Source organism: Schistocerca gregaria, chromosome 4 (assembly GCF_023897955.1).
Source record: "Schistocerca gregaria isolate iqSchGreg1 chromosome 4, iqSchGreg1.2, whole genome shotgun sequence".
Classification (NCBI taxonomy): Eukaryota; Metazoa; Arthropoda; class Insecta; order Orthoptera; family Acrididae; genus Schistocerca; species Schistocerca gregaria.
In genome coordinates, this window is record NC_064923.1 from 545320303 (window position 1) to 545338219 (window position 17917).

At 39.2% G+C, this 17917-nt stretch overlaps 1 protein-coding gene across 2 annotated transcripts in view; it reads left to right on the forward strand.

Annotated features, from left to right (window-relative positions):
- The window catches only part of LOC126268168 (uncharacterized), a 256697-nt gene that overhangs the window by 102794 nt on the left and 135986 nt on the right, over positions 1-17917 (forward strand). For both annotated transcript variants that reach the window (XM_049973759.1, XM_049973760.1), the window contains exon 3: positions 4172-4278. In XM_049973759.1, coding sequence (XP_049829716.1) covers positions 4172-4278 — 107 coding nt within the window. The remainder of the gene's footprint in view (positions 1-4171; positions 4279-17917) is intronic.

Consider the following 17917-nt stretch of genomic DNA (forward strand, 5'->3'; position numbering starts at 1 on the left):
CCTTGAAAGCCAGTTTTCTGCTAATTTCTGCAAAACAACAAGATATGAGACTTCTGGAATCTGAGGGTAATACCGGTAAAGGAGAACATCCTAATGTGTCCTTTGTGTGTGAAAAATGAAGAGCAAAACTATGTTTTATATTATCAGCTGTCAGAAGCATATTGTTTGTAAATCAGAGAACACTGTATAAAAGGGACCAACTGAATGAGGTGATGTAGCTGTTAAGACAATGATCTCACATTTAGGAGGATGGAGTTTGCTCTATTTGACCATCTTGATTTTGTTTTCCTTGGATTTTGTATATCACTTCAGGCAAATGCTAGAGTGGTTCATCCACCAAGGCCGTTGCTGTCCACCTGACATACTCTCAGAGAGCCTTCATATGTATACTGTGTGTTTATTGTTTTTCATTGTATTACCATGACAATTCCTATTGTTGTTATTGTTGTGGTCTTCAGTCCTGAGACTGGTTTGATGCTGCTCTCCATGCTACTCTATCCTGTGCAAGCTTCTTCATCTCCCAGTACCTACTGCAACCTACATCCTTCTGAATCTGCTTAGTGTAATCGTCTCTTGGTCTCCTTCTATGATTTTTACCCTCCACGCTGCCCTCCAATACTAAATTGGTGATCCTTCGATGCCTTAGAACATGTCCTACCAACCGCTCCCTTCTTCTAGTCAAGTTGCGCCACAAAATCCTCTTCTCCCCAATTCTATTCAACACCTCCTCATTAGTTATGTGATCTACCTATCTAATCTTCAGCATTTTTCTGTAGCACCACATTTCCAAAGCTTCTATTCTCTTCTTGTCCAGACTATTTATTGTCCATGTTTAACATGCATACATGGCTACACTCCATACAAGCACTTTCAAAAAATCAATCCATACTCAATGTTAATAAATTTCTCTTGTTCAGAAACACTTTCCTTACCATTGCAAGTCTACATTTTATATCCTCTCTACTTCAACCATCATCAGTTATTTTGCTCCCCAAATAGCAAAACTCCTTTACTACTTTAAGTGTCTCATTTCCCAATCTAATTCCCACAGCATCACCTTACTTAATTTGACTACATTCCATTATCCTTGTTTTGCTTTTATTGATAGTCATCTTATATCCTCCTATCAAGACACTGTCCATTCTGTTCAACTGCTCTTCCAAGTCCTTTGCTGTCTCTGACAACTACAATGTCATCGGCGAACCTCAAAGTTTTTATTTCTTCTCCATGGATTTTTAATACATATTCCAAATTTTTCTTTTGTTTCCTTTACTGCTTACTAAATATACAGATTGAATAGCATCGGGGATAGGCTACAGCCCTGTCACACTCCCTTCCCAACCACTGCTTTCCTTTCATGTCCCTCGACCCTTATAACTGTTATCTGGTTTCTGTATACATTGTAAATAGCCTTTTTGTCCCTGTATTTTACCCCTGCCACCTTCAGAATTTGAAAGAGAGTATTCCAGTCAAAATTGTCAAAAGCTTTCTCTAAGTCTACAAATGCTAGAAATGTAGGTTTGCCTTTCCTTAAACTATCTTCTGAGATAAGTCATAGGGTCAGTATTGCCTCAGGTGTTCCAGTATTTTTATGGAATCCAAACTAATCTTCCCCAAGGTCAGCTTCTACCAGTTTTTCCATTCGTCTGTATAGAATTTGCGTTAGTATTTTGCAACTGATACTTCAATAATTTTCACATCTGTCAACACCTGCTTTCTTTGGGATTGGAATTATTATATTCTTCTTTAAGTCAGAGGGTATTTCACCTGTCACATACATCTTGCTCACCAGATGGTAGAGTTTTGTAAGGACTAGCTCTCCCAAGGCTGTTAGTAGTTCTAATGGAATGTTGTCTACTCCCGGAGCCTTGTTTCGACTCAGGTCTTTCAGTGCTCTGTCAAACTCTTCACGCAGTATCATATCTCCCATTTCATCTTCATCTACATCCTCTTCCATTTCCATAATATTGTCCTCAAGTACATCGCCATTGTATAGACCCTCTATATACTCCTTCCACCTTTCTGCTTTCCCTTCTTTGCTTAGAACTGGGTTTCCATCTGAGCTCTTGATGATCATACAAGTAGTTTTCTTATCTCCAAAGGACTCTTTAATTTTCCTGTAGGCAGTATCTATCTTACCCCATCGTGAGATAAGCCTCTGCATCCTTACATTTGTCCTCTAGCCATCCTTGCTTAGCCATTTTGCATTTCCTGTCGATCTCATTTTTGAGACGTTTGTATTCTTTTTTGCCTGCTTCATTTACTGCATTTTTATATTTTCTCCTTTCATCAATTAAATTCAATATATGTTATGTTACCCAAGGATTTCTACTAGACCTCGTCTTTACCTTCTTGATCCTCTGCTGCCTTTACTGCTTCATCCTTCAAAGCTACTCATTCTTCTTCTACTGTATTTCTTTCCCTAATTCCTGTCAATTGTTCCCTTCTGCTCTCCCTGAAACTCTGTACAACCTCTGGTTCTTTCAGTTTATCCAGGTCCCATCTCCTTAATTTCCCACATTTTTGCAGTTTCTTCTGTTTTAATCTACAGGTTAACCAATAGATTGTGGTCCGAGTCCACATCTGCCCCAGGAAATGTCTTACAATTTAAAACCTGGTTCCTAAATCTCTGTCTTACCATTATATAATCTATCTGATACGTTCTAGTATCTCCAGGGTTCTTTCATGTATACAACCTTCTTTCATGATTCTTGAACCAAGTGTTAGCTATGATTAAGTTATGCTCTGTGTAAAATTGTATTTGGCGGCTTCCTCTTTCATTTCTTACCTCCAATCCATATTCACTTACTACGTTTCCTTCTCTCCCTTTTCCTACTATCGAATTCTAGTCACCCATGACTATTAAATTTTTGTCTTCCTTCACTATCTGAATAATGTCTTTTATCTCATTATACATTTCATCAATTTCTTCATCATCTGCAGAGCTAGTTGGCATATAAACTTGTACTACTGTAGTAGTCGTGGGCTTCATGTCTATCTTGGCCACAATAATGCGTCCACTATGCTGTTTGTAGTAGGTTACCCACACTCCTATGTGTTTATTCATTATTAAACCTACTCCTGCATTACCCATATTTGATTTTGTATTTATAACCTGACCAAAAGTCTTGTTCCTCCTGCCACCGAACTTCACTATTTCCTGATATATCTAACTTTAAACTATTCATTTCCCTTTTTAAATTTTCTAACCCACCTGGGGGATCTGACATTCCACGCTCCGATCCATAGAACGACAGTTTTCTTTCTCCTGATAATGACATCCTCTTGAGTAGTCCCCGCCCGGAGATCCGAATGGGGGACTATTTTACCTCTGGAATATTTTACCCAAGAGGACGCCATCATCATTTAACCATATAGTAAAGTGGCATGATCTTGGGAAAAATGATGGCCGTTCGCAGTATCAGCACAGCAAGGCCGTTTTGGTTACTGTTACAAGGCCAGATCAGTCAATCATCCAGACTGTTGCCTTTGCAACTACTGAAAAGGCTGCTTCCCCTCTTCAGGAACCACACATTTGTCTGGCCTCTCAAGAGATACCCCTCCGTTGTGGTTGCACGTACGGTACGGCTATCTGTATCACTTAGGCACACAAGCCTCCCCACCATCGGCAATGTCCATGGCTCATGATGGGGAGGGGTGGGGGTGGGGGGGTGGGGGGGGGGGGGGGAGGTCGGACAATTCCTATATCATTGTAAAATGTTCCTTGGATTACTAAAAAATAACAAATAAAACATAATTTCTAAATATGTCATGGTAATTGTCCAGTGGCTGACTGAATTTCAGTGCATGAGTCGATGTTTCACCGTCATTTTTATATCGGTTTTGCGCATATATATGGTGTTTTGTGATATCTTCATATTATAAATTTTGAGTTTTTAAGTATTCAAGTGTCTTTAGTGCATATGGTATTAATATTTATGGTCCAAAAGATTCTTTGTTAAAGTTAATTGAAAAGAATTAATAGCTTTATTGAAATGTTTTGAAAGATTTTAATAACCTAAACTTGAGACAGTCAGGATAAAACAAACTGTGTAACATGTGACTGTTGAATGTTGAAATGGTTATAGATAACTTAAAAAATCCATGTATACATGTTAACAATTTCTTTGTATAAGAAGAAAGTAATTGTCTTCCCTTTTTTATACCACAGTTGTGCAGTAATACATCAGAGAGTCAGTATGAATTTATTAAGGAAAATTCTGCACCAGAATCACAGAAACAATTACACGAAAATGAAGTTCCACATTTTCCCTCATGGTAAAGTAAACACAATTTTATTTTTTCCTTGTTATTTTCATTCCTGTAATTTCTGTAAATATTTAGTCAAATTTTGAATTAAAAATCAATTGAATTAATAGATGTAATATAATTTTATAGGTAAGCTTGATTATTGCTTATTGTTACTGTATGAACACAAAAGTGACGTATTCTCAAGGAACCTGAAATTCATCTACTTACATGCCAGGGCATTTTGTGTTTCATGTTATTTATGGCAACTAATAAAAGCCAGTTTCATGTGTAATGTGATCAACAATATTGTTACTAGCGTTGATTAATCATTCGATGGAAAATCAAATAAATCCAGAACTGAATTGGTAGTTGCAGATATACTTGTATCAGTGGAATAATATTCCACACATTCACACAAAATGCTTTCATAACTCAAAGTTATTTAACAAGAATTCAGTTTACTTATAACTGATTCTATATATTTTGCCAATGAGAGCAAACTATCAACTCCTTCCCCCTCCAACCCTAGCCATCCCTTCCCTTCATTATTTAGTACTAAGCTCCTGCTTCCAAAAATCAACTCAAGATTACAAAGCAGGGTAGATGGTTAGTTTATACCATAATAATGAGCCAGAAATTTCATGAGTAGTGTTTGTGATATTTAATTATGAAAAACAGAGCAGAAGGACAAGATATAATTATCGAAGTGAGTGAAATATCTGAAATGAGGAACAAACAGCACCACAATATTGTCTCTTCTCACATTTAGGTTGTCAAGGTACTTTTGTATTGACATATTTTAGTTAGTAAAGCACAGAAAAAAGTTTCATATCAACTGTTAACACAGTGTTTTGGATTTCCACCTGAAATCTGGCACCCTATGCAGCTGATAGTAGTGGACCTACAATATCCACAATTAAGTGCACAATCTAAAATGCATAAACAAGAGGTTCCTATAAGGCCAGAGTTGAAGTATATTAATCAAAACCTAGGGTACAAATTAAGCTTTAAAAGGAAAGTAATAAAAAGGTAAATTTATTAGATGGTACATTCTATAATGATGAAGGAAAACACAGTTCGATATAAAGAAAACCAATTACAACAGATACACTCATTCACAAAAGTACAAACCATTCTGAAATCTACAGATCCAATTTTTTGACAAAATGTTCCACAAAATAATAAAAAGAGAAATAAATGTCCTTGAATACATCACATGTAATAATAGTGTAATGCTCCTACTCACAAAATAGATGAAAATTAAATCAAAACTTAAGTTCACAAGTGTTAATTATTTGCAGTATCAGTTTAACATTTTCGTCCTAGCAGAATGATAAATTGAGTTTTGAAATAGAAAAACAACGTTACTAAAATACTCTGATACTCATCTGGTTGAATTAGTGGTCATGAAGATCATTGGGCTTTGCTGCAGAAGCCCCAAGGCAGATCTGGCTGCAAGGATTTTGTTTCATTGAAAAGTCTTGAATCAACTAATTTTAAAGATCTTCACTTAATCAAACTAAATGCAACAGCACTGTTACTGCCTCACACTTCTAATTACATGATGTACCCACCACTTCCATATGGTTACAGTTGCCATAACGTGTACAGTCTGAGCCAGAAGTTAAATTAAAAATTTCAAATCTTTAGTAATGTACATATAATGCATACTCTTACAATATGTCTTTTCTCATAATAGATGCTGGAAATGTTCTTTATTTGCTGCAACACATACCTCAACATAGTTCTTCCTGTTAGCTGCTATTTTTCGGATGGTTACTACACTTATGCAGGATATTTTACCTGCAGTGTTGTGCTGTGGTTGGTTGACTGTGTGAAGACTGTTCTTGTAGATGTTGTCCTTCAGATGTCCTCAAAGAAAAAAAGTTGAGTGAGACAGATCTGGGGATCTGTGTTACCACAAGTCACCCTCGAAAGAACTCACACTACAATATCATGGTACTGCTTCTCATATGCTATTCCACTACCTTGCTGCAGCCAGCAGTGTTAATCATCAGCCTCTGACAAGCTAAGAATTGTGGGATGATGTCATGGTAATGTTCAACCTTTATCATTTCCAAGAAAAAAAAAGTGAACCTATAATATTCTTGTGCGGAACTGTGGAGCAAAATCCAACCTTTGAATGTGATGGGATCACATGGAAAATCTAAGAATTCTAAACTCCAATATCTGTTGTTCTGGCTGTGTGCATAGCCACTTAGATGAACCATACCTCATTGGAGTAGAAAACATAATCCAACAACAGAACACTTTTGCAAACAAAATGCAAACACCATTGATAGTAATGTAGTCTTTTTCCTCTATCAGGTTCTTGAAGCTCATGCGGAATGTGAATGAGTTTCAGCTTCTTTGTAGCCATGCGAACACTCCTGTAAGACATTCCAATTTGCCAATACAGCTTTTGTTTTGACATTTGTGGTGAATGTAACAAGTATGTGCAGATACTTTCCAGTGAGGTATCAATTATCACAGAAACTTGGTTGGAACTTTCCCATACATTTACATTACCAGTTTTTCTGAAATGAACCGCTGTGCATGAAATCATTGACTGGTAGGCACGCTTGTTTAAGGAAAAGTTGCCCTAAAGTCTTCATGACATTTTAAGAAAGCTTGTGATTTGAAATAACTTTCATGAGAACATGAGCACATGTTCAGCCTCAGAAAAAAGCATGTTTGTTCACACACAGAAAACTCAATACAGTGACAATAGTATAGTTAATTAACCTGGAAGCATTTTGAAACTTCCTGGCAGATTAAAACTGTATGCTGGACCGAGACTGAAACTTGAATCTTTGCCTTTTGCGGGCAAGCACTCTACCAACTGAGCTACCCAAGCACGACTCACGCCCCGTCCTCACAGCTTTACTTCTGCCAGTACCTTGTCTCCTACCGTCCAAACTTTACAGAGGCTTTCCTTTCTTTCAGGAGTGCTAGTTCTGCAAGGTTTGCAGGAGAGCTTCTGTAATGTTTGGAAGGTAGGAGACCAAGTACTGGCAGAAGTAAAGCTGTGAGGATGGGGTGTGAGTCGCGCGTGGGTAGCTCAGTTGGTAGAGTGCTTGCCCGCGAAAGGCAAAGGTCCCGAGTTCGAGTCTCAGTCCAGCACACAGTTTTAATCTGCCAGGAAGTTTCATATCAGTGCACACTCAACTGCAGAGTGAAAATCTCATTCTAGAAACATCCCCCAGGCTGTGGCTAAGCCATGTCTTTGCAATATCCTTTCTTTCAGGAGTGCTAGTTCTGCAAGGTTCGCAGGAGAGCTTCTGTAAAGTTTGGAAGGTAGGAGATGAGGTAATGGCAGAAGTAAAGCTGTGAGGACGGGGCGTGGCAAGGCAAAGGACCCAAGTTCGAGTCTCGGTCCTGCACACAGCTTTAATCTGCCAGGAAGTTTCATATCAGCGCACACTCCACTGCAGAATGAAAATCTCATTCTGGAAGCATTTTATTTAGAGAAATGTTATGTGATTATATTTGGATTGTTAAAGTGTATAGTTACAATGTCAGACTCATTTAGAATAATATTTTGTCCTACCAGCAGTGAACTTTGTTAAATTGAGTTAGTTTATGCTGCTTTCTGATTTGTACCAAGTACTGAGTCACCTGTAATTTTCAAAGCCATTCATCATAAAGTGAACATGATGTATCAACGAACATAAGATATAAAATTAATTGATGCCATTTTGTGAACTTTATTTGCCAAATAAACAGAATTCATTAGTAGCAGGAATAGAACATGACATGTTATGAGGCTTCAGAGTTAAGTTACAATGTTGCTTAGAAATTCTTAAACCATAGTCAGATCATATTACAATGTCACATTGTAACAACATGGAAGTCCATATCCAAAAGCAGAGTTGTTGCTGAAATGCATAATTTAGCACTGAAGGCATATTTATTATGAACACCAACATTTAGGTAGACAGAACTGATCTGGATGGAGAATGCAGCTATGTGCAGAAACATGCAATATTCTACAGTGCTGGTATTTATACAAACATCAATTATTCCATGCTATACAAATATTCCAAACATAAGCTATTCCAATAACCTTCCAGGAATGACAAATAAATAAATAACAAATAACTGTTGGTGGTCAGATCTGAATTGGCAACTCACCACAAGTCAGCCACCAATGCACCACACACTGTGTAAACCACAACTCTCAGCATTACAGCCCCTACTGGACAAACAGTGACCCACTGTTATAGAAGTTCTCCTTGGAGCTGACTACAGTGACCCAGATGTAGATCTTGACCAGGTCCTCTGAATAGCAGCATTGGTGATCCTCACAGTCGGGTCATGATGTTACGTCATCTTCACCATGATGAGTATTAAAGGTAGTCCCTCTCACTGCGTCATGACTGTCGAGTGTTTCTTCAGTTTTCTTGAACCTCCCATCGTCGATCTGTTCCTCTGGACTGCAGTAGAACTTTATACGGAGGACATGTATGATGTCTCTATGTTTCTGTGTCCGTGATGAATGCTCATTATCCAAACATCATTTGTGATGTTCGGCAAGTGACAAATGATAATATACAGTCCACAGTAGTACTTTTGTAACTGTTCTTATAGTCACACTTTCTGTACAGGTGTAAAAATCCATACCAAGTCTGCCAGGCTGCATCTCACTGGATGGGGCTTGGTGTTACTGTGATCTCAATACTTCTTCTTGACATTTAAGATCCATATGTGAGCCAGCTGGCCTCATGACGGTGAGCAGGAAGAATGTGTGAAGCCTGTAGTGTGAGGCTTTGGTGTGGTGTATGTTGATGTCACAACCGATAGTACTGTAGCCAAATCTCACTGTTCAGCACCTCTGTACATTGAGAGCATATCTGCCAATGACTTAATTTAAGTGTTCTTTGATGCTGTTACTCTGTGGATGGTAAGTACACTCCTGGAAATTGAAATAAGAACACCGTGAATTCATTGTCCCAGGAAGGGGAAACTTTATTGACACATTCCTGGGGTCAGATACATCACATGATCACACTGACAGAACCACAGGCACATAGACACAGGCAACAGAGCATGCACAATGTCGGCACTAGTACAGTGTATATCCACCTTTCGCAGCAATGCAGGCTGCTATTCTCCCATGGAGACGATCGTAGAGATGCTGGATGTAGTCCTGTGGAACGGCTTGCCATGCCATTTCCACCTGGCGCCTCAGTTGGACCAGCTTTCGTGCTGGACGTGCAGACCGCGTCAGACGACGCTTCATCCAGTCCCAAACATGCTCAATGGGGGACAGATCCGGAGATCTTGCTGGCCAGGGTAGTTGACTTACACCTTCTAGAGCACGTTGGGTGGCACGGGATACATGCGGACGTGCATTGTCCTGTTGGAACAGCAAGTTCCCTTGCCGGTCTAGGAATGGTAGAACAATGAGTTCGATGACGGTTTGGATGTACCGTGCACTATTCAGTGTCCCCTTGACGATCACCAGAGGTGTACGGCCAGTGTAGGAGATTGCTCCCCACACCATGATGCTGGGTGTTGGGCCTGTGTGCCTCGGTCGTATGCAGTCCTGATTGTGGCGCTCACCTGCACGGCGCCAAACACGCATACGACCATCATTGGCACCAAGGCAGAAGCGACTCACATCGCTGAAGATGACACGTCTCCATTCGTCCCTCCATTCACGCCTGTCGCGACACCACTGGAGGCGGGCTGCACGATGTTGGGGCGTGAGCGGAAGACGGCCTAACGGTGTGCGGGACCGTAGCCCAGCTTCATGGAGACGGTTGCGAATGGTCCTCGCCGATACCCCAGGAGCAACAGTGTCCCTAATTTGCTGGGAAGTGGCGGTGCGGTCCCCTATGGCACTGCGTAGGATCATACGGTCTTGGCGTGCATTCGTGCGTTGCTGCGGTCCGGTCGCAGGTCGACGGGCACATGCACCTTCCGCCGACCACTGGCGACAACATCGATGTACTGTGGAGACCTCACACCCCACGTGTCGAGCAATTCGGCGGTACGTCCACCCGGCCTCCCGCATGCCCACTATATGCCCTCGCTCAAAGTCCGTCAACTGCACATACGGTTCACGTCCACGCTGTCGCGGCATGCTACCAGTGTTAAAGACTGCGATGGAGCTCCGTATGCCACGGCAAACTGGCTGACACTGACGGCGGCGGTTTACAAATGCTGCGCAGCTAGCGCCATTCGACGGCCAACACCGCGGTTCCTGGTGTGTCCGCTATGCCGTGCGTGTGATCATTGCTTGTACAGCCCTCTCGCAGTGTCCGGAGCAAGTATGGTGGGTCTGACACACCGGTGTCAATGTGTTCTTTTTTCCATTTCCAGGAGTGTATTTCTCATCCTGTTGGTGATGTCACAGTTTGAAATTACCTCTGACACTAGTCTCGACTGGAAAACTTACCTACAGCCAGAGATAATCACTTAGGCTACTTCAAGCTTCAAAATGAAGTTTTCTGCAAGAAACTTTACAACTTCCACAACTCTGGCAGGCAGCACTGCTTTGGTGATAGCATAGCAGATGAGGTAGTCAGTGCAGACAATTACCCATTGACATTGTGATGCTGGAATAATTTTAATTCCTCTCTTGTTTTGCAACTGCCTCCTTAAATTAGTTGTTTCATTTTTAACAAATTACCATTAGTGTACGTGATTGTAATCTGCATTTTCATAAAAGAGAAAGGTTGGCCCTCAGTTTTAAAGAATATAACACCAGATCTAATTTGGTGCTTAGTTTTATTTATGTAATTGATTTTGTAATTTATTTTTATTTTTTGTAGTTAGTATCTTTTGTTATAATATGAAATCAGTAATTGGTTCATAACTTAAATTCCATTGTTGACATATAAACGAATGTGTTAGTTATAAACATTTGGAGGAACAACTAATAGTATTCTTAAAGTATTTGTTTGGCTCTATCAGAAAACATGTTAGCAAAGCCAGACTTTATTTAGTTCCAAAGTAATTAACAGTTTTGTCAAATGTATTGTTTAAATAACAATGTATGTTAATTTCATCATTTAAGCAAATAATTCGGCCTAAACTTTGTACAGTAAAATCTCGATTAACTGTCACTCTTTAAACCATCAGTTTCTGTTAACCGTCACTGCTGTAACAGCATAATAATACTGTAATAACAGAATGCTCTAAGGTGCTGTGACGCGTTTGCTTTGTTTATTTACTCTATTTTAGTGGGAAGTGAATGTACCCGCCCGCCGTAGAATGGTACATAAAATATGACCTTCAGTTGACGTTATAACACATCTCCCCCTTTTCTTATCTTTGTCTCACTTGTGAGTCAACAATCACCACTGGATCGGTTTCCAGTTGTGACGAGAAGACTGTAATTGTCGCAGTGTATCTAGCGGGCTGTGCCACGTTATGTGTTTTCTACTTTAATAAGCTTTATTGACTTAAATTTTACACTACCGTATTTAGTGCAGGTGTGTGTGATACAGTGACTTGATAAAATGTATGAAAAATGTAAACGTGTTGTTTTAGGACTTACAGTAATAAAAAACTTGAAATTATAAAACGCTTAAGAAAGGGCGAAACTGCGACTAGTGTAGCGCTGATTTATGGTATTGGAAGAATAACAGTTAATGATATAAAAAGTGATGCTGATAAAATAGAACAACATGTGTCAACAATGCAGAGCATGGACGTAGATGTTCGAACAAGAAAGACAATGAAACCTGCAAAATATGATGGATTGGACACTGCAATGTACCGATGATTTATACAAGCAAGAAGTCAGGGGATTCCACTTTCAGGGCCTATAATAATGGCCAAGGCTGAAGAAACGAACAACCAGATGGCTCGACAAGTTTAAATTTCGTCATGGCATTCGCCAACTTGATATCAGTGGAGAAAAACTCAGCGCGGATAGCTCTGTAATTGCTGACTTCTGGGAACAATTTAAAGAAAAAAATAGCTAAATTGAATCTTGTTAGGGAACAAGTTTACAATTGTGATGAAACTGGGCTTCTTTGGAAGAAGTTATCACAAAAGACATTAGCATCACTCTCTGAAAAAGCTGCTCCAGGTTTCAAGGTACAAAAAGATCGCATCACTGCCATGGTTTGCGCAACTGCGACCGGCAATCATAAGCTACCCCTACTTGTGAATGGGAAATCAAGAAAACCTCGTGCATTCAAGAATTTGAATTTGAATGCACTCCCTGCACAGTATTACGCCCAGAAGAGTGCGTGGATGGATCAATCAATTTTTTCTGACTGGTTTCACAAACAATTTGCACCTCAAGTTAGAGCACATTTGACTGAAAAAAAGTTACCACAGAAAGCGCTATTTCTATTAGACAATGCCTCAACGCAAACTACTTGTGAAATGAAAAATGATGATGGCAACATAACATGTCTCTTCCTTCCAACAAACACAACTTCACTTATACAGCCCATGGATCAGGGAATCATCAAAAACATGAACGTTGTTATAGAAAATTTTTTATTGAAAGTTTGCTCTCATCTGGTGAATCAACATCTGTAAAACAGTTTTGGAGGTCTTACAGTATTAAAGATGCCATTTTCAATATTGCCAGTGCATGGAGTGATTTGTCAGCGTCAAATCTCAAGAACGGCTGGAATAAACTTTGGCCTCAACCTAGAGGTGGAGAATCTGTTGAACCTGAGTGTGTGACAGTTGACGAGATGGTCAGTTTGTGCAATAATCTACAAATCAGCACAAATTTGACGTCAGAAGAAGTATCAAAGTGGTTAGAGTGTGACAAAGTGGACGGGGGTTTTCAAATTTTGAGTGATGATGAAATTGTTGCCTGCAAAGAAGAGGAAGAAGAAGGGGCTGATGAAGACGAGTGTTCAAACCATGAAGAAAAACAAACTATTAGCCATTCAGAGGTCGAAACAATGCTGTCCAAGTGTATAGAATATACTGAAAGTCAAAAAGAGGCTAATGCAATGCAGGCACTACTGCTCCAAAAAATATGAAATAATTCCACGGTGAAAGCTCGAACATCAAAAAGGCAGAAGAAATTGACTGACTATTTCCACGCTAGATAAACTATTTCACCTGTAATTTTACGGTACAGTACAGTTCTGTACATTACGTATTTTGCAACTTTTGTAGCTACTGTATGGATGTTTTTATCATGTAATAAATAGTTTTATTTGCTAGTACAATCGTGTTTAATTTGTTTCCACTCTGAAATATTATTATATTACTGTGAGAGTGATATGTGTCTATACATAAAATAATTGATTGAGGTTATGTTTTGGAGGAATGCAGTGTTTCTGTTATCCGTCTATTCGCTCAACCGTCACAAGCATGGTCCCAAAGATGACGGTTAATCGAGTTTCCACTGTAGTAGAAGAAACTGTTAAATAGATGGAATTTTTTGATGTATTCAGTTAATTTAGAGAGTTAAGTTTTAATTGTAATTTCTGTAAATTTAACTTTAAACAATGTGTAGTTTCAGCCCCTATTATTGTGATGATATATAAGGGCCTGGTTTTTGGTCATGAGACAGTCAGTCCACGACCGAGTTTCAGACGAGTAACCTGTGTAGGTTAGAACAACAACAGTGCTTCAAATTAACTGTGGAATAAGTGTTAAACAATTAGGCTGGATGTAAAAGCAGTGACAGTGTCTGCTCCATACATACCTGATTATTCTTCAAAAACTGTGAACTTTGTGGTTAGGTTTTACTGCTCATAGATGTTCAACAGGAAACTAATGTAGCAGTATGTGGAGGTTCACCTGCAAACTATTAATGAGGCTCACGGAAAGTTAAACAATAGTGCACTGGCTGTATAAATGTGTATGTCAGGTGTTGTGAAAAGTGAAAGTAAAAGACAGTGAAACGCAACTGTGCATCAGTTGGCTACATTATTTACAGTAGTCAGTGTCTAAATTACAACCCCATATTTCAGCCAGTACATTGACACCGAGGACAACAAACAAAGAAATGCAATCACTACATATTGTGCCCCGGGTTAGGAGTGTTGTACGTAACCACAATAAATAAGGACTCACGAACTCTGAAAAGTGAAATCAAGAATGGTTTATAGTGCAGCAGTGGAATCGCAAATCAGTGCTGGGGTTTCATAATGAGGAAGGTGAAGCAGCTAATCAGAAAGCGGGTTCTATGGAAGCCACCATAGAGTACAGGAGCAGCCAATCAGCACACAGATGGACACAGCTGACTGAGGTAAACAAGACACCTCGCCGAGAAATCACAGCTAGCTGCAGCCATGAAGAAGATGGACCAAGAGGACAACCACAACAGCAGCAGCAGAGCAGCAAACGAAGAGTTGAATCAGAATAAGGTAGTTTCATAGAAAAAGATGTTTTGTATTAAGTGATACATAATGAGCAAATTTAACGAACAAGACAATGGGACTGAGAACGAAGCTATTGTTAAATGAACAGGAGGACCTAAGTGCAACTGGTTCTGTAGATGGTGATGATTATAAGCAAACATGAATGTAACTTTGAAGGATGGGGACGAAAGTCCTATTGGAAAGAGTGAAATGGATGAAAACAGTACTGAAGTGGATGAGGTCATTAATGTTAAGGAGGAAGAATCTAGTAGTGAAAGTCAACAAGGGAAAAAGTTTATGACATACGGAGAAGTGGAAGCAATGTAAAGGCAAATTTTGAGTATTACCAATAGGCTGGCAAGTAGTATGGATAGGATGGAAAGAGGTATGAAGAAAGTAGTACCTGATACGAATGAGAAATTAATATTGAGTAGTAAGTGTGTAGAAGAGAAACTTTGTGATGACAGTAGTAGGAAGGTGGAGGTTTTCAAGAAATGTTGTGCTGAAAGTAGAGTTAAACTTGAGAACCAAATAGATCACATTAAAAATGATTCAGAAATTGAGGTAGAAATCAAGTGTGCAGTAACGGTAGAGGAAAAACCGGTAAAAATAAATGAAATTGTAGATTCAAAATTCGCTAAAGTACAGAAAAAGGTTGAAGTGGTACAAAATCTAAAACATAGCATAAGTGACAGTTGTTCTGATTCTGACTGCAGTTGTAATGATGATAGCAATAACAAATCCAGTAGTGATGAGAATGAGGTATTTGAATTTATAATTGATAATGATGGCCTTATGGTACATAAAGAAAGAATAAAAAAGGATAGTGTTAGGCCTAATGAAGAGATAGAGTTTGAGAGTGGTAATGGGGTAGAGGACCATGCTATCTGTCATTTGACTGTGTCTGATAATCAAACTGGTAAGCAGGATGATAGTTTTTCTGGGGAAAAGATTAATGAGGATTTGTTGCATGGAGATCATCACATGGTAAGTGAAAAGGAATTGGGTCACCCTGTAATAACAGCAAGTGTACAAGGTATACATGTTAAGTTTTTACTGGTCAGTGGTAGTCATTTGAATGGCATGTCACAGGCATTTTCTGAATCTATTAAGTACACAGAGGGAATGCATGTTTCTGGAATAACAACTATTGGTGCTTCTGGTAAGTCATTAAAGAGTGTGAAACAAGAGGTACTGTTAAATGTGGAATTGACAGGACAGCTGTTGGAGGGCAATTAGTTGGTGATTCAAAATCTCAGCAGTGATGTAATATTTTGGATTAATTTATTGTGCAATTGGAAAGTAGGGAGTTCAATATTCTGTGTTGGATTCATTATGTGGTGATAATGCTTACCCCAGCTGTCTGTCTCATTTTTCATGTTTCCTAAGGCAGTCAAACTTTTATCCTATCCTATCTGTATTTTATAAGTGAATCACAAGCATTCTGTCTTCGACTTTCATGTGATTTTGTACAGTTGGATAGTTTAGTATAGAAAATCATATCCAAACAATGAGGTAACGTAAACTGAAAATGCTGAAAATGAAAGCATATGTGGAGGATAATTAACATCTGAAGTAATCAGCTCGTGTGAAGTTAGTATAATTGGGTGCAGCAGCAGAGGCAACATGCAGTAAAAATCATCTTGAATACTAGATCTTAATATTAATTGTCGTATAATACAAGTGTTTGTGTTTGGTGCAATTGGTATATGGAGATAACAATCTACCCATAGAAGTGTCATGGTACAGCCTTGTTTAACATCAGGAAATTACAACTTTAGACATAGATGCCTGGAGTAATGCATGTGGAAAGAGTAAGCAAGATTTGTATGTACATTGCCCTTCAGGCTAGAATATTAAGCAATTTGATGGAATACAGTTAAGTAATAACTTTGGCTGGACGGCAAGGAGAGTTAAGTTTGCCTTAGAATAAAGATCTGTTACTGTGGAGTGTTTTTCAGTAGAGTCAGTTTTGCATTAGATAAGCAGACCAGTTGTTTATGTAGTAGTTAATGAAGCAATAATGAAATAATAAAATAATGACTAATGTTAGGGTCTTAATGGTTAGGAAGCCTGCCTCTGCATTAGGGATATTTTTTGAGAATGCACACCACTAGCTAACATGGTAAGAAAGGTAAGTAAAATAATGGACCTGACAGGCATTATTAATGCAAAAGATAACAGCATGCAAACACATGTGGTGTACTGTATTGATGATATAATTGTGAACTAGGCAACATTGGGTGCTGTGTACAGGGTGTCCCACTCAAACTTCCAAGATTTCAAGGACCCAGGAGAGAAAAACTACAGTAGATACGACAATGAATAATGCGCCACATTGTAGAGCATCTCAAAGAATTTATATTCCCACATCAGAAGTGCCAAGTATCACCACCAGAGTGCAGCATGGTTGCATGAAATGAAAACGGCGACTCCACAGCAGCGCGCGCAAGCAGTACTGTAGCTTGCAGAAACAAAATCGCCAATAACTGTGCAAAGAAATTATCATTGTGTTTATGAATGCGATCCACTTGATGTAAAAACAATTAAGGAATGGTATAAGAAGTTTCTGCCAACAAAATGTTCTTACACATTCTGGAAGTACATGTCACGGAGTTTGAGAAGAGATAGTGGAGGACATCAGACAAACGTTTCTCAGAAGTCCACGTAAGTCAATTCATGAAGCATCTAGAAAACTTGATGTATCTTGATCAACATTGCATCATGTATTTCACCAGTGTCTTCATATGTGTGCTTACAAAGTGCAAATTCTGCAACATCTGATACTGAACGACATACCATGCCAATAACAATTTGCTGCAGATATGCTGCAGTGTAATGATATGGATGCCAGCTTCTTGAAAAGATGTGTATTCTCAGATGAGGCACCTTTCATCTATCAGGAAGGGTTAATATGCATAATGTTCAGATTTGGCGTTCGGAAAATCTGTATGTTGTCATTGAACATATTCGTGATAGCCCTAAACTAAATGTCTGGTGCGGGCTAATGCACAACAGGATAGTTGGACCGTTCTTCTTTGTGGAATAAACAGTGAATGGGTCAGTGTATCTGAACATGTTGGAGCAGTTTGTGTACCTTCAGCTACGAGACTTGCAATCCAACATCATTTTTAACAAGATGGAGCTCTACTGCATTGGTCAATGGCTGTTTTCAAGTTCCTGGATAGGAAATTTCCCAGTCATTGAATTGGACGCGGAGGACCCATTGCCTGGCCACCACGTTCACCAGACATTACGCCGCTTGATTTCTTCATGTGGGGATTCGTGAAGGACCGCATGTACGTGCCCAAAGTTGACGATATTCCTACATTGTGACATCATATCACTAATGAGATTGCAACAATAACAGA